The following is a 27,123-nucleotide window of genomic DNA, read 5'->3' as shown; positions in this document are numbered from 1 at the left end:
TCATCTTCTAACTCCTCTTTAAGCATCACGGCATTCCCAGGCTCCATTCCTCCATGAAATCATCTGTATTGAAAATCAGCTGTGCATGTGTTCCCACTACCAGAATGGGGTACAAAGTGGAGAAAGGAGTCTCTAAAGTGAATGTGTGTGGTATGGGGTGTGTGTGTGTGTGTGTGTGTGTGTGTGTGTGTGTGTGTAGTAGATGGATCCAGGGAGTTAAGTATGTTTTCTTGATCCAGAGTTAGAAATTGCAATGCATAATTTTCTCATAGAAACCAGGCTGTAAATGGTGATTAAGTTAGTTATGAAGAAACAGGTTCTGTGGGTTGGCTTGGAAATTGAGCCACCATGTATATTATTTTCATGGAAAAACAGATCCTAAATGCGAAGCAGTTAAATGATCTGAAAATGGATCTGGGGAACAAAACACTATTCATAAAATGGGGAACAACTATCATGTTTTAATCTTATCACACACACGGGGACCAAGTCTACAAAACAAAGGCTGGAAGGCAACCTATAAAAGGATAAAGGATACAAAAGTAACAACAACTACAGCACCTTCAATCTAAAAGTGATAGCTGATGAGAATATGGGTGCACTAATATAATGACACATGGAGGGGCGCCTGGGTGGCGCAGTCGGTTAAGCGTCCGACTTCAGCCAGGTCACGATCTCGCGGTCCGTGAGTTCGAGCCCCGCGTCGGGCTCTGGGCTGATGGCTCGGAGCCTGGAGCCTGTTTCCGATTCTGTGTCTCCCTCTCTCTCTGCTCCTCCCCCGTTCATGCTCTGTCTCTCTCTGTCCCAAAAAAAATAAATGTTGAAAAAAAAAAATTTAATATAATGACACATGGAAAGAGATGGGACTGAAAGGGCAAAAGTTATGTGACACGCTCATATACAACCCCACAGTAATATCAATGGCTGTCAGTTTTTAGTGTCTTTATAAGTGGTTGGTTATATAAATTAATGGAGGAAATGTGTGTATGTGTGTACATATAAATATGTATGTATATGTTATCTGTATTTTTTCTTTTTTTCTTTTAGAGAGAAAATGCAGGGGAGAGAGGGAGAGAGAGTGAGAGAGGGAGGGAGGGAGGGAGACAGAGAGAGAGACAGAGAGAGAGAGAGAGAGAGAGGGAATGAATCTCAAGAGAGAATGAATGCTCAGCATGGAGCCCAACGCAGGGCTCAATCTCATAACCCTGGGATCATGACCTAAGCCAAAATTAAGAGTCAGACGTTCAAGCAACAGGGCCACCCAGGTACCCCATCTATACTCTGATATAGATATAGATATAGATATAGATATAGATATAGATATAGATATAGATATATAGATATATACACACATATACACGTAAGTATAAAATGATCACACTTTATGAGGGACATATTCTCAAAGGTTTTGGAAATTGTTGGTCTCATAATTCAACAGTTATTTTCCTGGATGAACCAAAAGGTAAAATAGGGAGATGGGTTCTAATTGTTCATAAATCTATAATATTCTTATCACATTTTTGTGTTAAAATATACTTAGGTAGAACAAACATTTGAAATAAGATTTTTTTACATTCCTATGTCCACCTTTCAAATAATCAAAAATACTTAGTAGAGACGATAATTGGACTTAGAGACACATTACAGCCACACCATATCCATCGTTCTTGCCTGGTTATGCAATAATTTTCCTGAAGTTAAAGGTATGTATGCTTTACTGCTGCTTTTACTTTGCCAGCTCTCTAACAATTAAGAATTCTCCTAAATTAAAAGTAATATGTATCACAACAGATTTTTGCTTTCTTCATAGCTTTTTGTCACTTCTAACCTCTATTCCCAAATAACTGATCTTCAGATGCATTTTTCGGCATTAGCACTTAATGAATGCTTGGCTGGAAACTGTTACAGGCTTTAAAAATAGTAAATTATAACCAGGGTTGAAAATATCAGCACTATAATCAACAACATCATACAGACATTCAGATGTCTGTAAATAGCAGTTGACATGATGGTGACAAAGGATGGCACGTGTCTGTTTGCCACTTAACGTGACATCGCTTTAGCCGATGTAACAAATGTAAAGTTGACAGTTTATACAGCCTGTCAGCTTGTAACTATGGGATTCTTGACCAAAGTTTCTTGACCACATACTTCTGATTTTGCTAGAGTAAAGCATTTCAAATTTGCAGAACTGAAAAATTACCTTAAGAGTAAGTATGGTTATTGGCTCATCTGAAGGCTGGTAATAAATAAAACATCTCCAGACTGAGTTTTTGGGGGTTTTTTGTTTGTTTGTTTGTTTTTTAAACAAGGCTAATGATATTAAGTTCGGGGGAAATGCTCAGAAATCCTTGCCATAAATTCCCAGGAAAGGATAGAGATCTACAGACTGTTGCTCCTTTCCTTTCATGTAATTTGAGTGTTTGCCAACAGGAAAAAGATCATTTTGCACACCTGTGCGCCTGTATCTTATATTAAGATTTTGTTGGGGCGCCTGGGTGGCTCTGTCGGTTAGGCATCTGATTCTTGATTTCAGGTCAGGCCATGATCTCAGGGTTCACAGGTTCCAGCCCCGTGTCAGGCTCCGTGCTGTCTGCACTTGTGATTCTCTCTCACCCTCTCTCTCAAAATAAACAAATTAACTTAAAAAAATCATTTTGTAGAGATATTATGATGCTGACAAGACAGATTGCCCACCCTGACCTAATGCCTTTCCCCCCAAAATCCAGAGGATAACGGCATTAAAATATTATATATTAAAAATGTGAAACTATATATAAATATAAAATTTAATTTTCTAAAGTTTGATGTAGCATAGCCTGTAATACAGTATACCAACAGAGAACCAATAAACATGACAGGAATACATATAGATTTATGTGAACATGATCAGGATCTCCCAATTTGAATACTTTTCCTCAAAAGAGACATATGAAGGAAGTAGATGATACAGCAGAAAAAAACCAAGGTGTGAGGTAATAAACTAGGTAAACTTGATCAGAGAGGTAGAACTGCCCCCTAGTGATGAAATATTACAATGCACTCTGAAAACTTAAAAGATCCTCCGAAAGCTCTAGATCTTATAAACGTTGGAAATAAGCAAGCTTATAAATAAATGTGCTCCTTCCAAAATTTACCCATTTTCCTTTTTACTCAGTTATTCACTCATTACTTCATATTTAATGAGGAATAAAACAGGAGGAAGTTGTTATAAAGAAATATATAATGGATGAATCATGATGCGTGCTATGAAAGAAACAAATAGGACAATAGGGTGCCGTGATGGAGAATGACGGGTTCGGGGCAGCAGGAGGAATCCTACTGGGTGGTTGGGCAAAGCCTCACTGAGGAAGTAACATAGAAACTGAGACTAGATGGATGAAAATCCGTGTACAGGAGAAAGGAGAGAGGGAGGTGTCCCAGGCAGAGAAAAATGTAAAGTGTGTATGAAGTCTCAAAGTAAAAATTCTGGGTGAGTTCCACTCTTGAGAGAAGGCCAGTGTGGTCAAAATGAGAGAGAGGATGATGAGAAATTCTGGAGAAGAAGAAGGGCATTGGGGCCTTTTAGGCTCAGGGTAAGGAATGTGGATTTTGTCCTGAGTGAAATGGGAAGTTTTTCATGGTTTTAATCCGGGCACATGCCTGACGTGCGTTAGGACAAATCACTCCAAGTTCCGGGCTCAAGAGCAGAAGCAGGTAAGCACAGTTCCTAGTACACCGTGGCTAGCCAGCCCCAAGCAGTGCCTGCAGGGACGAGGGGAACAGGACACAATGGAGACATACTTTGGAGGCGCAAGTGACAGGAGCTCCTGATGGGACTGGAGGTAGGGACTGGGGGAGAAGGCAGAATAAAAGACACTATCCGGCTTCAGGCTTGAACAGTTGGGCGATGCTCACTGACAACAGTAAAGGCCCTAGGAAGAACAAGTTTCAGTGGGGGGAAGAAAATCAAAAGCTGTTTAGTTATGTTGACTTTAAAACATCTGTGCAATTTCCAAGAAGGGACGTGAAGCAGAAAGTTGGATGTTTAAGTCCAGGGCTCAGAGGAGAAGTGAGTTAAAAATGGAAATGTAACAATTTATGGGCATCTACATGGGATTTAAAGTCACAGAAGGGATGAGATCACCTTGGGAGAAGTTGTTAAGAAATCTGTCTACTTGGTCAGGCTCATTTGAGTAGGACTTATAATAAGAGCTATATTTAAAGGGTCTCAACTTTAGGAGTTAATGAAATAGCTGCCCACATAAAGCTGTTATAATGAGTTCTTCTTTATAAAAATAACATTTTTTTCAGTTCATTTTATTTAAGTTTAAGGTTTTTAAGTTTATTTATTTATTTTTGAGAGAGAGAGAGAGAGAGAGAGAGAGCAAGTGGGGGGTAGGGGCTGAGAGAGAGGGACAGAGAATTCCAAGCAGGCTCCACACTGTCAGCAAGGAGCCCACCCCAGAGCTTGAACACACAAACCGTGAGATCGTGACATGAGCTGAAATCAAGAATTGGCCCAAATGACTCAGCACCCCAGGTGTCCTAACATTTCAGACTTCTTGACCTCATTGCTTTCATCTTTATTCTACAAAGTGGCTTAGGCTTAACTCTTATCTTTTGTGAACCTAGTTTAGGTAGGTTATATTTACATGCCAAAATTTCTGGACATGTTAGATCATTAATCTTTAAAGCTTCTCTTCTGAGACTACATAAGTGGACGCATAATTCTCATCAAATGACTAAAACTTGTGTGGGCATTAAATTTTTATATTCCTAGGGTATTAAGGAGAAAAAAGATTCTTCTAGTGATTATCTTGGTGGGATGAGATTATGGGAAACAGTTTTTAATGTATTTAAAATTTTTCTATGATGAAAAATGAGCCTGTATTAATCACTATGTTAACAATAATAGCTGATGTTTACTTTAAGCAGTTGCTTAGATTAATTCATTTCATCGTCACAGCAGCTTCATAAGGTAGATACACTATTCCCATTTTACGCTCAAAAAGACAAGGTGTGAAGGAGGTGAGGTACCTAACCCAAGGTCACAAAGCTGGAAAAGTGGTAGATCTGAGACTCAAACCTTCACAGGAAGACTCCATTCTTAACATTCCAACTAAAGCCTTTCCAAAAAAACCCTTTTTAAAATTGTGACTCACAGTATGAATTTCTATTCTACACCATGACCCAGGACACATATACTTTATAAAAAAGCTAAACAAATAGTTCATGAAATAATACCCGTGCGAAAGATGGTGTGCTTTTATATATTCTGTTCTTTCTGATTTCCTTAAAATCTTGCTGGGAGCTACCCAATTGGTTTCACAATCCACTAACGGTTGGAATCTGCAGTTTGAAAAACACTTTAGTACAATACATACTCATTAATGATGAAATATTTTAAAAATTTTCAAAAGATACTTTGATCACAATGACTATGTGCAGTAAGACCATAATACTTAGGCTTTCTTTAATTTAGAAAGAATTAGTGGAAAGCAACTCATGAAAATCATCGACAGCAAATAGAGTATTCACAATGCTTTCAGAAAAACGTGGCTTCAAGTAAGAGGCTGAAAATCATTTAACTAAATGTTTAAAATTAGTTTTCATTTTTATGATTTTTTTTTTTTTGGTCAAATAGCACATTTAGAGAGATTTTGCTAACCAAGAAAATAAACAATACCTCATCAGAAAAACAGGCAAATAATTTGAGCAAACAACTTATAAAACAAACTTTACCAGGTAATTCTATCCCTAGTAATTTATTGCAAGGAGATTATAAACCACATACCTAAAAAAGTATTTCTGGGCACCTGGGTGGCGCAGTCGGTTAAGCGTCCGACTTCAGCCAGGTCACGATCTCGCGCTCCGTGAGTTCGAGCCCCGCGTCAGGCTCTGGGCTGATGGCTCAGAGCCTGGAGCCTGTTTCCGATTCTGTGTGTCTCTCTCTCTCTGCCCCTCCCCCGTTCATGCTCTGTCTCTCTCTGTCCCAAAAAAATAAAAAAACGTTGAAAAAAAATAAAATAAATTCCTAACTGTAGTTTAAAAAAAAAAAAAAAAAGAAAGTATTTCTGAGGATGTTCGCCTTTAAGTTATTTAGAATACTTGAAAACTGGAAGCCACCTAAATGTCCAAAGAAATGGATTAAATAAATCATGGTATATCTATATGAAAGAAAACTATAGAGACATTTTAAATGATGTTTACAAAAGTATATTTAGTGTCAGATATTCTCTCCTGGTACGTTCAATGGGCGGAAAAAACGCACTTAAAACCAATGATCTTTTTTTTTTTTTTTTTATCCCAGGGACACTACTCCCAAAATTCTCACGTAATTCAAAACTCAGGTCTAGACTAATTTTGTCAAGGGAATAAAGGCAGAAAGGGGCGGGGCGGGAGCGCGGGCCACCTCCGCATTTCCGGCCCCGCCCACCTAGACAGGAAGCGGGCCTGCCTGCTGAGGTCCAGGACGCATGGCACCCACCTGCTTCTCCAGCACCAGTCTGGATTTCCCGGAGATTTTTGTGAGCTTAAAAATATTTTTGCTTTTAAAATCCTGTTTTCTAAGCACCTATAGCGTATCCATTCCTAAATTAACAGCACACACTGTCAGGGGGATGGTTCAACCGTCAGGGCATCAGGTCACATTTAACTTCTATCCCAAAGTTACTGGTTTGGGGAAGGGCGGTTATTTCAGCACTACACCATCACCTGATGAGTCAGTGCATGGTCCACCTGCTCTGGTCAGAGATTAGGAAACACTTTTTTAAGTAGGCTTGGCGCCCAGCATGGAGCCCAATGTGAGGCTTGAACCCAAGACCCTGAGATCAACGCTTGAGCTGAGATCAAGAGTCACAGGCTTAAGCGACTGAGCTGCCCAGGGCCCCAGGAAACATTTCTATCTATCTATCTATCTGCTAACGTGGCTCCCCCATAATGGCATTAGCACAAACATAGTCTACAATTCACCATGACTGTCAGTTTCAAAATTAAGTGAATCTCTTCACATTTTAAAAATGTGGGCACTTGGGTGGGTCAGTCGGTTAAGGGTCTGACTCTTGATTTTAGCTCAGGTCACCATCTCAGTTTTTGGGAGTTTGAGCCCCGCATCAGGCTCTATGCTGACCAAGCCTGCTTGAGATTGCACCTCTCTCTCTGCCCCTCCCTTGCTGGCGCTCTCTCGGTCCCTCTCAAAATAAATAAACTTAACAACAACAACAATAAATGTGGATAGATTCACACAATTTCAAACATGATACAGAATATGCAACTTTAATATTTTCCTATCACCCTTATTTCATGTCATTCATGTTTGCATAAAATGTCACCACAAGATGGGTTTTAAAAAGCACATGGGGCGCCTGGGTGGCGCAGTCGGTTAAGCGTCTGACTTCAGCCAGGTCACGATCTCGCGGTCCGTGAGTTCGAGCCCCGCGTCAGGCTCTGGGCTGATGGCTCGGAGCCTGGAGCCTGTTTCTGATTCTGTGTCTCCCTCTCTCTCTGCCCCTCCCCCGTTCATGCTCTGTCTCTGTCTGTCCCAAAAATAAATAAACGTTGAAAAAAAATTTTTTTTTAAATAATAAAAAAATTAATAAATAAAAAGCACAGAAATGTGGGCACCTGGGTGGCTCAGTCCGGTAGGCTTACGACTCTATTTTGGCTCAGGTCATGATCTCACAGTTCATGAGTTTGAGCCCCACATGGGATTCTTTCTCCCTCTCTCTCTGCTCCTCCCCGCCCCCCCCCCAAATAAACAAACTAAACTAAAAAGAAAAAAGCATGGAAAGTTATTAGTGGTTATGGAGAGTAGAATAATGGATGAATTTTATTTTACATGCTTATTAAAATTTCCAAAGTTTTCTACAATGAATAACATGCACTGATGTTTTTAATCAGGAAAAATATTACTTTCTGTATTTATACAGATTTTATTTTTACCCCAATTTTTTACTTGTAGTAAAAAATACATACCATAAAATCTACCATCACTAGCCACTTTTAAGTATACGATTCAGCGGCATTAAGTACAATCATTATGTTGTACAAGCATCACCACCGTCTATTTCCAGAAGACACTCAACATCCCAAACAGGTTCTTCCCTTCCGTTAGTCTCTGGGAACCTCTGGTCTACTTTGTCTCTATGAATATCCCTGTTCTAGGTACCTCACGTGCGAAGAATCAGAGAGTATTTGTCCTTCTGTGTCTGGCTTATTTCACTTACACAATGTTTTCCAGGTTCCTCTACACTGCAGCATGTGTCAGAATCTCATTTCTTTTAACGGTTAAATAATACTCCCTTATATGTATATACCTCATCTTGTTCCTCCATCCATCTGTTGATGGACAGTTGAGTAGATTTCTACCTCTGGGGTACTGGGAATGATGCTGCTATGAGCAATGAGGTACAACATGTCTGAGTCTCTGCTTTCAGTTCTTTTGAAGCTCTACCTAGGAATGCAACTGCGGGACCACATAGTAATTCTGTGTTTAACTATTAGCGGCCCTGCCAAACTGTTCTCCACGGCGGCTGCACCATGGTACATTCCCACCAGCCATGCATCTGGCCTCCAGTTTCTCCTCATCTCTGTCAACACTTGTCATTCTCTCATTTTTCTGATAATAGTCATCCTCGTGGATGTGAAGCAGTATCTCACCATGTATACAGATTTTTATATAATAAAATAGACTAATGCAAACATTTCTAACACTTTTTTCATGTCACATATTATTCCGAAGAAACATACTTTTTTTTTCAATGTATGAAATTTATTGTCAGATTGGTTTCCATACAACACCCAGTGCTCATCCCAAAAGGTGCCCTCCTCAATACCCATCACCCACCATCCCCTCCCTCCCACCCCCCATCAACCCTCAGTTTGTCCTCAGTTTTTAAGAGTCTCTTATGCTTTGGCTCTCTCCCACTCTAACCTCTTTTTTTTTCTTTCTTCCCCTCCCCCATGGGTTTCTGTTAAGTTTCTCGGATCCACATAAGAGTGAAAACATATGGTATCTGTCTTTCTCTGTATGGCTTATTTCACTTAGCATCACACTCTCCAGTTCCATCCACGTTGCTACAAAGGGCCATATTTCATTCTTTCTCATTGCCACGTAGTACTCCATTGTGTATATAAACCACAATTTCTTTATCCATTCATCAGTTGATGGACATTTAGGCGCTTTCCATAATTTGGCTATTGTTGAGAGTGCTGCTATAAACATTGGGGTACAAGTGCCCCTATGCATCAGCACTCCTGTATCCCTTGGGTAAATTCCTAGCAGTGCTACTGCTGGGTCATAGGGTAGGTCTATTTTTAATTTTCTGAGGAACCTCCACACTGTTTTCCAGAGCGGCTGCACCAGTTTGCACTCCCACCAACAGTGCAAGAGGGTTCCCGTTTCTCCACATCCTCTCCAGCATCTATAGTCTCCTGATTTGTTCATTTTGGCCACTCTGACTGGCGTGAGGTGATATCTGAGTGTGGTTTTGATTTGTACTTCCGTGATGAGGAGCGACGTTGAGCATCTTTTCATGTGCCTGTTGGCCATCCGGATGTCTTCTTTAGAGAAGTGTCTATTCATGTTTTCTGCCCATTTCACTGGGTTATTTGTTTTTTGGGGTGTGGAGTTTGGTGAGCTCTTTATAGATTTTGGATACTAGCCCTTTGTCCGACATGTCATTTGCAAATATCTTTTCCCATTCCGTTGGTTGCCTTTGAGTTTTGTTGGTTGTTTCCTTTGCAGTGCAGAAGCTTTTTATCTTCATAAGGTCCCAGTAGTTCATTTTTCCTTTTAATTCCCTTGCCTTTGGGGATGAAGACACATATTAACTTAACCATTATAAAAGTCCTATGAAGTGAGTATTATTATTAACTCCACTTGACAGATAATGAAAGTGAGGCAGAGGGGAGGTCAGTGACTTACTCAAGGTATTAAAGTAAGTCACTACAGGAAAAGTTACAATACAGGGAAAAGTGGAATGAAAATGAAAAACTCACAATCAGATCAAGAAGAGACAACCAGCACTGAATGCCTTCTAAGACTGTTTTCAGTACATTCTGAAAAATCAAAAGCAACTAAATACATTTGTCTTTTTCACTTATAAACATCTACCTGTGTTATTATAAATACATTGTGAATGTTATTTGTAACGGACACATACTGTAATTTAAAAATGCCATCCTGGACTTAAACAATTCCCATTATGAGACATTTAGGTTGTCTCCTCTAATTTTTTTCTTAGATACATTTTTCAAATAGGTGACGAGCCAACAGCCTCTTCCGTGCTGTCCTGCCGGCTGCTTCCCTTATCCTGTATTCAATAAACTTGTATCTCCTTTAAAAGCGAATTGATTAAATAAAAATAAAATAGGTAACACATTCACACCATCCAAAACTCAGAAAGTATAAAAAGTGTTATAATGAAAATCTCCCTCCTACCAACAGGTAACCACTGATCTTTGTTTTTAAGACTCCTTCCAGAGACTTTTTCTAACACGGCCATATAATATCCCACTGTGTAACGACACACCAGCCCTCCACTGATGGGCATTCGGTTGTTTCAGACTTTTTGCTGTTACAAGTATCTCTGCAGTGAAGAGCCCAATACACATGCCTCGTATATACAACTGCCTCTGTGGAGACATGTAGAAAAATAGATGCATGGGTCGCAGCCTCCACGTCAGCTTTCTCAGAACTCAAAAGATCAACTTTCTCAAGGACACGAACAGTGTTATTTCATCTATGTATCCTCGCTCAGACTGGTAATGGCCTCCACAGTCAGCCGTAAAGATGACAAAGACACAGTTCTGTCACGTAAGTTTCCTTCGGCACTGTGAACTTTTATACTGGCTGATGCTACGTCTTTGCCTTCTAAGTCCAATACCTGGGCCTCCTCAGGGGAGTTTCTATAGACTATTTTTGTTCCTGAGTACGAGCCACACTTTCCCATTTCTCTGGATGTCTTGAATTTTTTTTCATTGCAGGTGGACACTGTGCCTAATAAAATGTGGCGACCAGGGAAATCAGGATTCCAACCCTGTGCCTGTTGTTATTTGTTTCTCCAGTGACTTTCCTGTTCTAATGCTCCAAAGTCTGTTTCCCCCGTCGTGTATGGCCTCTGAAGTCTCTGCTCGGTTAGCTCAGCGGTCAGCCAGATGACTGGACAGGGTTTCCTTCAATGCATTGAATCACTAACTCTTCCACACCTTTTGCTGACGAGCTTGGCGTGTGACTCAGTGCTCCTTCAACGTTCAGTCCCCGCACGGGACTCCAGGTTAGCCAGGGATGAGAGGCCAGGGCCCTGACACATCTTTCCTGCAGGGTCGCACGTCGGGCATGGCCGTCTAGATCCCCAGCACAGTCCAAAGCCCACTACAGACATCTCATTCCTCAGATCTTCCTTTTAAATTTTTGGCCAGGCTCCAGTTTGCCCAACTGGTATCACAGCCTCAGCAGTTGTGTTAAACAACCGCACGTGACTGTTTTAGACTGAAGTCCTAGGGGTAGATCTTTTTCCAAGGAGCAATCTCTGAGGCAGGTCAGGTAGCTCCCTGGGCTGGAGCTTTTCTGGAAAGCTGTGAGACAAGTGACCACGGTCTGGAGATTGGACGTTCTGAGGGATTCAAGCCCCATGTGTCCCTCCAGTGGCCGCAAGGCTGCTGGGTTTCACAGCTACCGTAGTTCTGAAGCTGCGAAGTGTTAAGACTACTGTAGAACTGGGGATGAGAGGATGAGAGAAGGCCAAGTTTAAATGCCACGAGTCCTGCCATGCTTACCAGGGTCAGTACTGTGCTAAGCACTTCATTTCGAATATCCCGTTTCACCTCTAACAACCCGATGAGGTTAGAACTATTATAATCCTAGTTTATAGAAGAGGAAACTGAGGCATGCAGACTTTCAAGTGGCTTGCTCCCGGTCTCACAGCTAGTAAGAGATAGGAACCATAATCGGTCTGATTCCAGAGTCTTATTCTCAATGACTATGCTTGTACTACTTTTCATCTGTGAGAGAATAATCCAGAGAAACTAGGTTTAGTTAAAAGTGTAGCTGGAAACAAAACAAAACAAAACAAAAGGGGGCGCCTGGGTGGCTCAGTCGGTTGGGCATCCGACTTCGGCTCAGGTCATGATCTTGCGGTCCGTGAGTTCGAGCCCTGCATTGGGCTCTGTGCTGACAGCTCAGAGCCTGGAGCCTGCTTCAGATTCTGTGTCTCCCTCTCTCTCTCCCCCTCCCCTGCTTGTGCTTTCTCTCTCTCTCAAAGGTAAATAAACATTAAAAAAAAAAATTTGAGCACCTGGGTGGTTCAGTTGGTTGAGCATCCAACTTTGGCTCAGGTCATGATCTCGCAATTTGTGAGTTAGAGCCTCGTGTCAGGCTCTGTGCTGACGGCTCAGAGCCTGGAGCCTGCTTCGGATTCCATCTCCTTCTCTCTCTGCCCCTCCCCCACTTGTGCTCTATCTCTATCAAAAAAAAAATTTTTTTAAGTGTAGCTGAATATGAATGCATGAGGAAGATCAATTACAGATAAATTTTATAGAATATGTATTATACTTAAATTTTCTTTTAAGTATTTTCATTTCTTTTAAATGAATTCTTTCCCTAAATTAGTCATTCTTAACTATGGTGTGGATCTGAACCATGTGGAACTTTGTAAAAATATACCTACACAACTCCCCTCTCTCCCTGTACTATTTATGATGAAACGCACATGTGTGCACTTTTAAAAGTTCTGTAGAGATTCTGAAACTCAACCCCAGCCAAGAATCACTGCATGAGACTCAAAAACTCCTTAAAATTAGAACCGTATCAACTATTTCACCACCTAATTTCTGTGACAGGTGTTCACACAGGAAAGATGCTTCTTAGGGGAAATGGCATAAAGGAAAAAGCAGACCTTTGGGAGTTAAGAGACTTGAGTTTGAGTGCTGGACCTCTCACTCGCTCCTTGTACGACCCAGGGAAAATTAACTTCTCTGAACCTTAGTTTCTTCATCTATAAAATGGAAGTTTAAAAAACAAGTCTACAAGAACAGGTAACAAAGGCTGGAATGTACTATGCGTGCAAATGGTCGTTGTCATGATTAACCCTGACTTAGATTTAGAAATTCAGCAAATGTTATTCACTATCAGCTCTGGACAAAACCAACTCTGTGAGCTCCCTGAGTAAGAGCTCACAATCTAACACACGAGTACGGGAGAGGGGCATTCTCCCTAAAAAGGCAAACTGTGATGAGCATTGACACATATATTTATTATATGATGGTAAAACGGTGGAAGAGAAATAGTTCTGTGCTGGAAAAGGCCCCTAAAAGTGTAATGTGAACCGTGCCTAGAACGAATGAGAGTCAGACAGGCACAATCATAGTCTGCTTTGCTGCAAACCAGTGGTTCTCTAACATACAGCAAAGTCAAACGAGGACTTGTGAAAACACACACTGCTGGGTGCTACCGCAAACACTCTGATTCAGCAGATCTGGAGTGGGGTTTGAGGATCTGCATCTCCCAAGTGACACGGATGCTAACACTGAGAACCACCACTCCAGACAGAGAGAGTACTTGAGCAAAAGTGACAGCTGACAGAACGGGTATCCCTGACCTAGAAGATAGCAGTTTCTGGGACACAGGCTTTGTGTGAGTGGTTACAGAATATGGTCAGAAATCTAGAAATAAAAACTTTCTAAATAAAATACGTCCTTCTCTAACAAGAGGGAGATAAACTGCACATCCGAGGAAGGGGAACAGACATTCGAGACTCTGTGTGGTGACGGAGGTTAAGTGGACATGTGGCGGTGGCCATCTGTCAATATATACAAATATCAAATCAATATGTTGTACACCTAAAAGTAATATGTTAAATGGCAATTATAGCTCAATAAAACAAAATAGAAGAGTACGTAAAATAAAACTCACTTAAAAGATGCATAAGCTCAATCGATACAAGAAAACACCAGTCAAACCCAAATTGAGGGAAATTTTATAAAACAACATACCACTACTTGTCAAAAGTGTCAAGGCTGTGAAAAACGAAAAAGAGTAAGGAAATGTCACAGACTGAAAGAGTTTACGGACGTATGATAACTAAATGTAATGAAGTCTCCTGGATTGAATCCCAAAACAGAAAGATATTCATGGGAAAACTAGGAAAATTTCATGAAGTCTATAGTTTTTTAGTTATTGCACCAACATTACTTTCTGGGTTTTGATTATTACACCATAGTTCTGTAAACTGTTAACAGTAGAAGAAGCTGAATGAAGATTGTATCGGAAAGTTCTGTACCGTTTTTGCAACCTTTCTGTACATCTAAGGATTGTGCAAATACAAAGTTAAAAAAAAAAAAAAAAACTAAGTCAAAACTAACTACTCCTGTGTGATAGGACATTTAACATCCGTAACCTGGTACCTTTCAACTCCACTTGCTACTCCCAGCTTTGCATCACACAGGTCATCAGTAAGGTAATGAGGCAAGAAACTTTGGGGTAAAGGGTTAATTAAATGTACAAAGGACAGAAACAGTGTCACTCATTCTTTATAAAAGAGAATGTAACACTAACACATCCTGAATTTTAGTATTTATCTTAGTATGCTAGACATTAAAATTCTGCAAAAAAAAAAAAAAATTTGAAACCTATTGAATGGTTTCATTTACGAATTTTAACGAATGTTTCATACTCACCAAAGCCATCAATATCTAGGTTATTCTCAACCACAACATCTAGTAGAGAGTCACCGACTTTCCCTTTGGCTGTCAATGTCTCCCCATCACGGTTTACAAAGTGGACTGTTATTTTATCTTCTGAGCTGGAAAAGGAAGTAGTCCTTTATTATTTTTAGTAATTTTAAAAGATACTTTAAAGGAATTGTTTTAGGAACTTGTCAAAAACATGGGGGGGTGTGTATGTGAATGCATGCATGCAAATACGCTTTTTATAGTATTCTTTCCTTTCTACAGTTTAGAGAAGGCATCACAAATCAGAGGCATGTCTATCTACCCATTTACCAGAACGGAAGCTCTACCGCCCTACAGGAAAGGGCAACTATATTACTGTCAAGGCCACCCATTGTGTCCCCCCAGGGGTTACAGCCATCGGTTGAATCCTGTGACAACACGTAGCAACCATCCTTAGTCATGAAGTCCATTTTACTCTCACACGGCTCCCTGAAAAGCGTCATCTGTATGTAGCATCCCTAGAAGACGACACCGTGAGATCATTCTGCTATCGGTAGGGTAACAGCTGTGCGGGTGTCTGAGAGGCAGCAGTCTGTTTTCGGAGATTTACACATCTCATTTTGGTCCACATCATGTACTCAAAACTCAAAGAGGCTACGACAGGTTTTTGTTTGTTTGAATCGATGGGAAGATAAATATGATGCCTCCTTGTGTGTTTTATTATAGGATATTATATTACCCAATAGAGTCAGCGGACTTGAATTTCTTTCCCTTCTCATAAACATCACTCCAAAATCTGGGAAAAGAAATGATAGTAGCAACGAGATGCCTGTCATCCACCATTGGTCATTTTAATTTTGACCTCACATTTGAAAAGATGTACTTTAGCTTAAATTAATTAGTTGCAATTTTCACTACTGCCAATAGAGGGTAATAATCCATCAAAGAAAACTTTAATGTAGGTAAAACTAGAATTATATAATTTCAGAGCTGTAAATATATTGCAAATTATCAGGTCAAATTATCTTATTTTAGAAATGAGGCAACTAAAGCCCCTTTCAGATAATGGCCTCCTTGATAATTCAATGCTGAAAAAAGGAGAATTCTATGAATTAAAAAGTATTGCTTATGTGTGTGTGTATGTGAGAGAGAGAGAGAGAGAGAGAATGGCTCTCCAGAAGGGCCTGTGCTCTCCAACTTCTTTTCAAAGCAAAAAACAAAAAAACAAAAACAAAAACAAAAAAAAACCTTTAGAAGCTCACAGCACTGAAATGTCTTTTACATCAAACTCCTCTTCCATAAAATCAGGGTAACATTTATGTTCTAGTTTTGATTATGTACGCAAAATACCTAGAGCTCAACAAACACTGATTAATAACTTTTATTTAAAACTTCAGTCATTTTTAATTTTTTTTTAATGTTTATTTATTTTTGAGAAAGAGAAAGACAGACAGAGCCTGACATGGGGCTTGAACCCACCAAGCTAAGCAGAAGCCGATGCTTAACCAACTTACCCACCCAGGCGCCCCAGCTTCAGTCCTTTTGTTGCTAAGAAGCAACTGCTATGAATTAGAGGTGTACAGTCCCAGAAAAAAATTCTTCACAGTAAGAGAAATAATAGGTTTGTCAAAGGAGCGGAGAGGAAGCAGAAATGAGAGAGGAAAGGTAATCCTGCAATTGAAAGCGTATGGAATGTGAGAATCAGAAGATGTAGATTCTAGCTCTGGGTCTGACATACACACATTAGATGACCAGGGGAAGCCACTGCCTTATGGGTAAGATGGGGACTGTGACTTCACCAAGCTGGTGAAGGAGAATCAAAGGTACATTAGTGGAAACACTGTGTTTCTTAAAGCATTACACACATGTACTTTACCCAAATAACTTTATCCATTTGCTATTAATAATTGGTATTGGTGGGTTTTAGGTTCCCCCCCCCCCCAATTCCAGGAACTAGCAACAAGCTTTTAGCTGTTCCCAAGGAGATTTCACGCACTGAGAAATAAACACAATCCTTCTAAATCTTCTACCAACATCAATTCATCAGCGCAAACAACTATTTTCTTCACTTGTTACCTTTTACTACTGCCATTTCTTCTGCTCAACCACAGCCGATATTTTAACAAAGCTGTCTGGGGTTGCGGTGGTACAGTTCCTAACAGACTTCTCATAGGGAGGGAAGTTATTATAGCTGCTGATGCCTATCTTTTCACCATATAGGGAGGGTGGCCTGAGGCCGTTGGTTCAAGAAAAGGGTCTGGCCCATTCTGGGGCTCCCTACTTCCATAGCCTCCTTAACTCTTCCTAATGACCCTGTGGGCTAAAGAACTGTCAACCCTCATGGTGCTCAAGGAAACAAACTAAAACTGCTTGACTTCTGTTCCTAGTTTGCCAGCTACTTAATATATTTTCATTTCCCACCTCAACTACCTCCCAGGATTTTCTTAAGTGTGAAATGCAGCAATTGTTGTGAAAGCCCTTTGAAGCCTCAATCACTACAAAATAGCAAGTATTATGTTGGAGTATTTTGGAGCAAAAGCCTTTTTTCTCGCCCCCCAACTCTCAATTATTGATAACTTAGCCATACAGCTTCTAGGCTGTTCTGTCCCGTGCAACTCTGTGCACTAACAGAGATGTTCTACACCTGCAATGTCCAATAGAGTAGCCACTGGCCACACGTGGCTGTCGAGTACTTGAAATGCAGCCAGCACAACTGGGATACCGACTCTTTTAAATGTATTTAACTGATGTTATCTTAAACTTAAATGTGGTTGGTTGTAACCATAGTGGAAAACACAAGTCTGATAGAGTAAGAGGTGAAAGATCTAGTTGTTAGTTCCAACGTGTGTGATACAAAGCACAAGGCCATCAACTGAAACTGTGCCAATGAGGAGGAAAGCATGATTAGGAGGGAACAGAACAGATGTGCTTCCCTTTAAGACAACCTGATATATCCAAGTTCAAGCTTGATATATGCAGGGGAGATAACTGCCATTTACAAAAGCATTTAAGTTCCCTTGAAATACTAGGTTCGTGAATAAGTTCAATATATGTTGTCCCAATGTATACACAGTGTTGTTTTTTTTTCCAAGAAAGCATCCATTGTACAAAAACATCCACGTAGAGAGGTAGAGGCAGGGAGTGTCAAATAAACAGGGACAAATAAATCCAGCTTGCCTTCTCCGTTATCTCCCTCACACTTCATGCAACAAAAATTTATTGAGCATGCGCTACATAACAGTATTAATGGGGAAAAGATAATTAAGTCTTAGACCCCATTCTCAGGGACCTTATCAAGAAGAAACTAGAAAAGGCAGCATACAAATCCAAAACTGTCTCCCTCCAGTTCTTGCTTCCCACTACATGACAGCAAGGAGTCAGAGAACGGTCCAGAGATCTGCATTATGTAAGGCTCCACGGCACTCTGAAATTATGAGCAAATTTTATTCCCATTGTATCTAAAGGGATTGTGTCTTTGAAAAACAAATATACCCAAGAATACAAATCTTCAAAATATTTTGGGGAAAAATTTTTTTACATCACTTTCAACGTTTAATACAAAACACAACACTGTGGGCCTTAGCAGCTGCTGCCAACAGGTGGCATCTACTGAGCCCTCACCATATGCCAGACACAAGACCACCTCTATTATCTGTACTATCGTATTCTTCAAATAACCCTATGAGGCCTATGCTTGACTTATGCTCCATTTATAAATGGGGAAACTGAGGTTTATAGTGATGGAGGAAGTGAGGCATTAAGTGCCCAAGCCTAGTTTAAAACCCGGCCTTGTCAGTGCGAGGCAAGGAGTTTTAGCCCCGCATCAGCTACAAGAGAGCATACAGGCAATAAGGGGAGAGAGTGTGTGTATCCTAAACAGGCATTCCCAGCCAAAGAACTGGAGACGGAACGTCCTAAAAGAGCAGGAGAAAGGCCCAGAACCAAAGTGCTGGCCGGGACATCAACGGAGAGCGTTTTATGAAGGTCAGTGCAGGCTCCGGGCAAAGCAAAGGTCAGCGCCGAGCCAAAGCATTGCAGAATCGACGGTGGCAGAGCGCGCGGCTTCCGGAGGGCCCCGGGCGGAAGGGAGAGCGGGGTCCAGGGGTCCCGGGTCCCCGTTCCCCGCAGGCGCCCGGGCTGGGAAAGGAAACCGCGGCGTGAATGGAGGCAGACAGGGTCCCGAGGAGCGCCACGACCCAGGCGGGGCGAGAGGCGAGCGACCCCGGACAGCGGCCTGGCCGCAGGCGTCCAAGAAGGGGCAGGGAAACCAGCATCCGCACGGCGCCGGGGACCCCCGCCCGCATGCGCACGCCGGCCCGCGTCTCACCTGCTCCGCGCCGGCGCCGACACGCTCAGCGTCCGGGGCGCCACCGCGCCGCCGCCCCGGCCCGGCCCCCCGAGCCCCGCGAGGCAGCCGGCTCCCGCGCGGGGTCTGGCGTGGAGCAGCCAACGATAGGCCGCGCCGCCCAGGGCCACGGAGGCGGCGCGCAGGAGCCGGGCGCCCCCCGCGGCGGCCATGGCCGGCGGTCGGGTAACTACCGGAAGCGACGCTGAGGCCGCACGGCAGCGGCCGCGAGAGGCTCGGCGAGCGCGGGCTAGCCTAGACGCCGGGGGGCCGCGGGGAGGAGCACGGCGATCGCGGTCCGGGCGAGGGCCTGCTCCGAGCTGCGGCCGCGGGCTGCGCTCCTTCCGGGTGACCTATAAACCCTGCGGCTCCCCAAGTGCGGCCCGTCCCCCCACCCCCGCCCGTTCCCACTCCTCCCGGGCGGGTGTGGCCTTTAGGGGGCGGGGCCGGGCGCTGGGTCTGCACCCAAGGACCGCCTTTGTCTTCACCTGGCTGCTCGGTCCCCAGTGTCAGGACCGGGAATTTTAAAGAATTGCTGAACGTTCGACGGAAAGATGCGGTAAAACACCCCCAGGTAACGAAACCGCTTTCTCCTGTTCCGCACTTCCTTTCTCCTCCTCCCTGTTAAAATAAAAAGCAACGCGGGGAGATTGTCATCCTGGAGTTCCAAATAGGCTGAAAGGGAATTCTGGGCATTGTCAGACAAGGGCAGTAGGAGATTTCAGTGCCAACCAACGTGATACACAAAGGAACAACTTTGACTATGACGTTATAAATAATCGCAGTGATCAAGAAACTGGGGGCTACTGGGGAAAGCACGTGTAATAATCCACGGCAAGCACACGCGCGTCCAGTACATGAAATCCAAGAGTTTGGAAACTTTTGGATGAACTGAGATTTTACTAAAGACTTCTACGAAAATGAAGAGGTAAATTAAAAAATACACGTTCTCAAGATGAATACGTTGCCGTGGAAAGAGCATGGGGCTTTGAGGTCATAAATAGCAATGTTCAAATCCAAGGTTTGCCACTCTTGAACTCTCTGAGACCTTGGATAAATTATCCTCCCCAAGGATCAGAGTGTAACACTTTAACACTGATAAGATGTTCCGCTGTCCAGGGCCATTCTGAGGGTTACAGAAAAATACGCACAGCGGTACAGTGCGTCACAAGCTTTGACCCCCTTCCCTAAGGCCACCTTTCAAAAAAGGTCAGTATTTCAAAAAAGGTGGATATTGTAGCTATGTTAAATGCGATAAAAGATATTTTAAGGAATATTCAGAACAAGAAAGGCTAGACCTGACCAGAGTTTCTCTAGACAACCTTTGGGGGGTATTAAACCCGGAGGCAGGGAGACAGCAGTCGTGTGGCTCCCAAATTGCTTAAATTTTCCCATAAAAAAGACTTCTAGGCTGTAAAGGACACGACAAGCCCTGACAATCGGAAAGAGAAGGTTGTAAAAAAAAAAAAAAGTTAATTTTCTTTTTTTATACGATCAAATCTTCAAAGTGCGATTAATTAATTGTAGGAAGGAAACAGGGATGGCCTGGGAGTGCACACATTCCCTCTCAGCAAATCTAGCTTCAACTGGGTTTTACCACTTCCAGCTTTCTGCTTTGTGGGGTAGTTGTTCATCTTAGTAGACCCCATACTAGCAGCTCCAGGGCTTTGAGCACATCAAGTGTTGAGTAAATAGTCGTGAATAAGTTAATGTTGTCCTGTAACTTCCTTTAGTAACCATGACAGTTCATGAAGCCTGTAGGTGAAAATGAAAGATGGAAAAAACATGTTTTCCAGATCTTCAAAGATGGATCAGAGTTGATTGCAAAGGTTACAAATATCAATTCAGCAGTATTCCATATGGGATTTATAAACATGTGGGCCCTAATACATGTACAAAGTAATACAGAATTAGGAAGAGCTTTTGCTTATGTATTTCTTTTCTTCTAAAGCTCCCACCCCTCCATCCTTCACTTATGTTGAAATCCATCCATATTTGGGAGCTCTTTTCAAATTCTTTCCCTTAAAGTGGTGCCTACTTACCCCAACAGATCATCCCTCCCACTGCTGAATGCCTGACACCTTTGTCCTTTCTTGTAAAATTTGTACCTCTTCAAATAGAATAATGTTCACAAGAATGCTTTGTAAACTGAAAAGTGTCATAAAAATTCAGATTTAGTGTTTCTTGAGCACCTACTCTTGAGCTTCATGGTACCGTGGGTTCCATCACACATACTTCACATAGCTTTTGTAGATGGAAGCTTCCAAGATAAGGATGCAGTCTTACTCGTCTTCATGTTCCCAGCACCTGGCGTAGGGCCTGGCACGATGCAGCCATTTTATAACGTCTCTTAAGAATTGTATCAGGGCAGCCTTGAGGGACTCAGTTGGTTAAGCTTCCGACCCTTGGTTTCAGCTCAGATCATGATCTCAGGGTTTATGGGTTCGAGCCCCACATGGGGCTCCGTGCTGGCAGTGTGCAGCCTGCTTGGGATTCTCTCTCCTTCTCTCTCTGCCCCTCCCCTACATGCTCCCTCTCTCTCAAATAAATAAATTAAAAAATTGTGTTAGGAGCTTCCACAATTTTTATCTCATTTCATTATCATAGCAACTCTGTCTTTAATCCATAAATGTCTTTAATCCATAAATATTTATTGACATAAGCAGTATGTAAATCGCCATGCTGGTGCTAGAGAGACAGCAGTGAGCAAAACAGCCCCTGCCCGCTTACTTTGCACGTGAGGAAAGTGAGGTGTAGGATGGTTGTGCCTTCCTTAGACTCACACTGCTGGTGAGCTATAGATCCAGACTGTAAATCTGGGTCTTCCTGGTCCCAAGTCCAGGGTATAAACATAAGAAATGCTTTTTTTATTATTTTTATTATATTTTATTATATATATTTACATATGTCATCCATGTAAACTTTTTATGTATTTTTTCAGTGCCAATAAGCTTTTTATATGATTAATGCGTATTTTATATGTCATGTTTTCCAACTCTACATTCAGTAATAAATGCTAAAGATTCTACACAGCCTGTGTAATTTAGGGATAAGGTCAGAAATTATCTAAATTTTGTTGGGGTTTTTTGTTTGTTTTTAGAAATTAAGTATTTTAAAAGGAGTACAAAATTAGACCTAAGTATGTTTCATCTCAAGAAATTACTCACTCCACCCCGACCTGATTTATTTTTTAATTTTAAGTGTAATCTTTTTTAACTAGGCTTCACGCCCAGTGCAGAGCCCAAAATGGGGCTTGAACTCACAACCCTGAGGTCAAGACCTGAGCTGAGATCCAGAGTCAGACACTTAACCTACTAAGCCTCCCAGGTGCCCCCCCCACCCAGGTGATTTATTAATATGGCTAATATTGGTGTGTTTCCTAAATTTTAAGGTATAATTGATATTTAAGGAAGTTGCCATCTCTGTCTCTTTTGTTTGTTTGTTTGTTTGTTTATTTAAGTAATCTCTGCATTCAACATGGAGCTCAAACTCACAACCCCGAGATCAAGAGTCACACATTCTTCCGACTGAGCCAGCCAGGCACCCCTAAATTAATGGTTTTGTCTTAATTGATCTTCCTGCCTGTGGTCTTATCAGAATTGCTCTGAGACATCCTCCATACTGCCAGTAGGCTGATCCTATTAAAATACTGACATGATGGAAAAAATCCTTGAATGACATTTCATCATCATTTATTAATAGAATAACACAAACCGTTCAGCTGGACGCACAATAGTCCTCAAGCTCTGCCCTCCCCTGCCCATCAGTCCTGCATCGTGTCTTTCTCCTCTGCAGGGTATGTTGGCCGCCTGCTGCTGGCTCACTTCTGGCCGGCCTCCGGCACTCCTTTCAGTCCTTGGAGGAACCGCACTTTGACCCAGGCAACTGTTGGGAACCGTGCACGCTGTAAATCCTTCTGCCACAGCTTACACTTAACTTGTTATATGCAAATGAGAGCTTGGATCAAGTAACTTGCAGTTTCAGGTCCCAGTTCTCGTTAAGATTACTTTTTATGTTCTTTTAAACTTTTCAATATGCCCCCCAAATGTTAACAGCTCCTTGTCTTTTTTTGTCGTGTTAGTCACTCCTGATGAACGATTTGCTTGGGGTTGCAAAATGCAGGTGTTCTAATTTTACCATTCCTTCTTCATTGATCATCTAGACTACTTCTATAAAGGCAGACCTGGGGTGTCTGGGGGGCTCAGTCAGTTAAGCATCCGACTCTTGATTTCAGCTCAGGTCACGATCTCGCAGTCAGGGGATTGAGCCCTGTGTCGGTCGGACTCTGCACTATAGTGCGGAGCCTGCTTGGGATTCTCTCTCTCTCTCTCTCTCTCTCTCTCGCTTGCTCGCTCGCTCAAAATAAGTAAATATTTAAAAGAAAAAAAGTCAGACTTGTCCTCAACTTCTGTTCAGATCTCCCCAAAGAGAACCGGTATGGAAAAGGCAGGATAAATGCTTGATAGTTTATCTGCTATAGTTGCAGGTTTATTCACGTTCTCTCTTTATTCAAAAGCTACTCTGAAAAGTTATAATTTTCTAACAAATAGTACATTTCACCTAAATTTTCCAAATCTATTGGCATAAGTTTCTTCCCAGTATTTACTTATCTTTTTAAAAAAAATCTCTGCTAGATCTATAACTAATATTGCATTTCATATTTCTCATATTATTTTCTGGATCTCCTTTCTTTTTTCTTTGAATAACCTTGGCAAAAGTTTGTTTTATTGGTCTTTTCAGATAACAGCTTTGGACAGTGATCTTCTGTGCTTTATCTTTGTTTTCTAATCTTACTCATTTACCTTTATAATTTCTTTCTTTCTTTCTGGGTTCTTGGGATTTATTACTTTGTTCTTTTTCTAACTTCTTGATGTAGATACTTAGTTCATTAGTTTTCAGTCTCGTTTTTAAAATAAGTATTTAATTTCTCGAAGTACTTATATTTCCTCTAAGTAGTGTGTTTAGCTGTGTCACGAGTTTGAAATGTGGTATTTTCTGTATTGTTCAGTTAATTTTTAATGTCTCTTTATTTTTGAGAGAGACAGAGAGCAAGCAGGGGAGGGGCATAGAGAGAGAGGGAGACAGAATCCCAAGCAGGCTCTGTGCCATCAGCATAGAGCCCAGCGTGATGCAGGGCTTGAGCCCACAAACTGTGAGATCATGACCTGAGCCAAAATCAAGAGTCAGACACTTAACCAACTGAGTCATCCAGGTGCCCCTGTATTGTTCAGTTTAAATATTATCAGATTTCCACTCTGTTTATCCTCTGATGGTGAGCCATTTGGAAGTGTTTTAAATGTCTAAATATTCAAAGGTTAGAAGTTAGTGACATTGGAGAAGCAAAGGTCAGTGAAACTGTAAACACAGCAATAGAAAGTTTCCAGAGTGACATCCACAGTGAAAAAAGTCTAGAAAAATGTAAGAACATAGCATCATTGGCCTATGAACAATATCACATGGTCTAACATACTGCTATTTGGAGTTTCAGAAGGAAGGAAAATGAGACTGAAATGAAGTCATTTTTAAAGCAACAAAAAGTAATAGACCTATTGCTCTCAGATTCACTGAAAGAACTTACAAAGACTGTGTCTACAGTAGGCAGCTTTTGACATGGCTCCCAGTGATCCCCACCTGCTGGATTCACACCTAAGTGTAATCTCCTCCTCCTGAGGGCAGGCTGGACCTAGTGATTTGTTGCTAAAAATTGAAAACAGAAAAAGGGCGATGGGGTGTCACTTCTGCATTATGGTATAAAAGACTGCGAACTCTGTCTTTCTGGCTTTCTTCCTCTGTTGCCCTCCTGGCTTACATTCTGTGATGAAGAATCTGCCAGGTCAGAGAGGCTCAAATCGCAAAGAACCAAGAACAGCCAGCAAGGAACTGAGACGTTAGTCCAGTTATCCACTCGCGAATAACAATCCTGTCAACAACCATCTCAGTGAGCTGGGAAGCAGAGACTTCCTTAGTCGAGCCTGGGGGGACGACCACATCTCCAGCTGACCCCTGACTGTGGCCCAGGAGAGACCCTGAAGCAGCGGGCCCAGTGATGCCACACTACGTCGAGAAACAGATAATAAATGTTGTTTCAGTTCATTATGCTTCGGAACCATTTGTTAGGCAGTGATAGATAGCCAATATAATGTTCTTCAAGAATAGTGAAATTGAACCCAAAAAGAAGGGATAAGAGGCAAAAAGAAATGATACAGCAAAATATTGGCAACCATATGGGTAAATCTAAATAAAAACTGCTTGTAAAACGGTAATAACAACTATGATCTCATGAGAAGATAAAAGCAAAAGAGAATTCCATGACTGAGCCGATATATCATATAAAACAGGAAATTAGTAATCAGGGTGAAAGTGTTATTGAGAAGATCCTCTCTCCCTTTCTTTCTTCTTTTTGGTAACAGAGTATCTTGAACTTTAGCGGAGCACATGGCTTTCCAGCTAGAGACCACATCTCGCAGCTTCTTTTGCAGGTGAGTATGTCCCTGTAACAGCTCTTGCCAAAGCCACGCAAGTGCAACCAGATAACCCTTTTTAAAGGAAGCTATTTGTTTTCCTTTCTATTTTCCTTTCCCAGTTTCCTAGAAAATGGCAACAACCAGGGTGATCACGTGAGATGCAAAAATGGAAGGTAAAGATTGAAGATGACAGACTGTCAGAGCCTGTATGACATCACGTAGCAGAGCCACCCAGCAGTGTCCCCAGCCCACGGCTGCAGTGTTCCATGAGGAACAAGTTAACATTGATGCTACTTAAGGTATGTATTTTAAAGACTTTGTTACCACAGCTTAGCCTCTGTCTTGACAAATATATAATTTAAGCTCCAAAAGAATAAAAGAAGGGAAAAAAACATTTAAAAGCACATATTTTAAAAGAATAAAGTGAAATCTTGAAAATAAGTCCCAATATATCAAAAGTAAATGGATTAAATATACCAATGAAAAGGCAGACTTTGTTTTTTAAAAATTTTTTTTAATGTTTGTTTATTTTTGAGAGAAAAAGAGACAGAACACGAGTGGGGAAGGGGAAGAGAGAGAGGAAGCCACAGAATTGGAAGTAGACTCTAGGCTCTGAGCTGTCAGCACAGAGCCCAGTGTGGGGCTCGAACTCACAAACTGCAAGATCTTGGCCTGAGCTGAAGTCGGACACTTAACTGACTGAGCCACCGAGGCGCCCCATTTAAAATGCAAAAATTCTGACTCTACCACATTTAGATGAGGTATATCAAAATTGTAAAAGGTATAAAAGGATAGAAAAATACAAGGTAAGTACCTTGGTGTATTGCTGTCCAAGTAAGGGGACTTTATTTAAATCCAATTAAATGGGCCGGGAAAAAAATGTTAAACATTAAATTAATTTGGAATATCTAGCAACTCTAAACTTATAAGTATCTAAGAACATAGCATATATGTACGTTATATATTATATATAAAACAGTTTCATGGGAAAATGGGCAAATATGCAATCACATTGGGAGATTGTTAGCATACTTTTGGAAATTAATGCCTCAAACATTCAGTAAGACTCTAGTAAATTTGACAGGTGTAGTAACCTGTTCTTAGTTGAATAATCTAAATTTCCAGTTAAGTACAGAGGGAACACTGATAAAAATTGACAGTGTACTGAGTGATAAAGTATCAGTAAATCTTAACAATTTTTTACAGAGAACACCTTGTAGTTGAAAATAAAAATAAGGATTAGTTACTTTGTTCTAAAATTTAAGTACTTCACAAGGTAGATTGAAGCTTTCTAAACGGATTTATGTTTATGTTAACTACCCCCTGGAGATGTTTTTAGAATTCTGATATTTCAGTGTTGGCATATTTTGCTTTCAGGACCATACTGTGGTAGCATACATTACTAGCTCTTGATTCGCACTGTCATTATCAAAATCCACAAAGACATAAGATTTCAAAGACAGTCAAAATGAGGTGTATATGTCATCCTAAAGAGGGTAGGGGGTCTAGAACTTCAAAGGTAACGAAAGCAATTCATAGGAAGATGAAAAAGACTAAATATTTGGTGAACATGTTTTTCTGCCCTCTTCAGAAACAGTGGGATTTTGATCAAGGAGGCCTTGCTGGGCTTCTCCCCGTCTGCTATACCTACTTCCTAGTGTG

The 27,123-nt window shown here is 41.4% G+C and overlaps 1 protein-coding gene and 1 long non-coding RNA gene across 2 annotated transcripts in view; one reads left to right on the top strand and one right to left on the bottom strand.

Moving 5' to 3' along the window:
• FDX1 (ferredoxin 1) overlaps positions 1-19,255 on the bottom strand; it is a 38,152-nt gene extending 18,897 nt beyond the window's left edge. The window contains exons 1-2 of the mRNA XM_030330786.1: positions 18,980-19,255; positions 14,659-14,783 (exon numbers count right to left, since the gene is read on the bottom strand). Coding sequence (XP_030186646.1) covers positions 14,659-14,783; positions 18,980-19,170 — 316 coding nt within the window. The 5' untranslated portion in view covers positions 19,171-19,255. The remainder of the gene's footprint in view (positions 1-14,658; positions 14,784-18,979) is intronic.
• Positions 19,256-19,347: 92 nt separating this feature from the next.
• LOC115524473 lies at positions 19,348-25,857 on the top strand. Its single transcript, XR_004344173.1, has 3 exons — positions 19,348-19,571; positions 25,408-25,476; positions 25,581-25,857. It is a non-coding gene; the product is annotated as an uncharacterized LOC115524473 (long non-coding RNA).
• The last annotated feature ends 1,266 nt before the right edge of the window (positions 25,858-27,123 follow it).

The sequence above is a fragment of the Lynx canadensis genome, chromosome D1 (genome assembly GCF_007474595.2).
Source record: "Lynx canadensis isolate LIC74 chromosome D1, mLynCan4.pri.v2, whole genome shotgun sequence".
In the NCBI taxonomy this organism is placed as follows: Eukaryota; Metazoa; Chordata; class Mammalia; order Carnivora; family Felidae; genus Lynx; species Lynx canadensis.
Note: the sequence above shows the minus strand (reverse complement) of the source record. Positions and strands in the feature narration are given on the sequence as shown.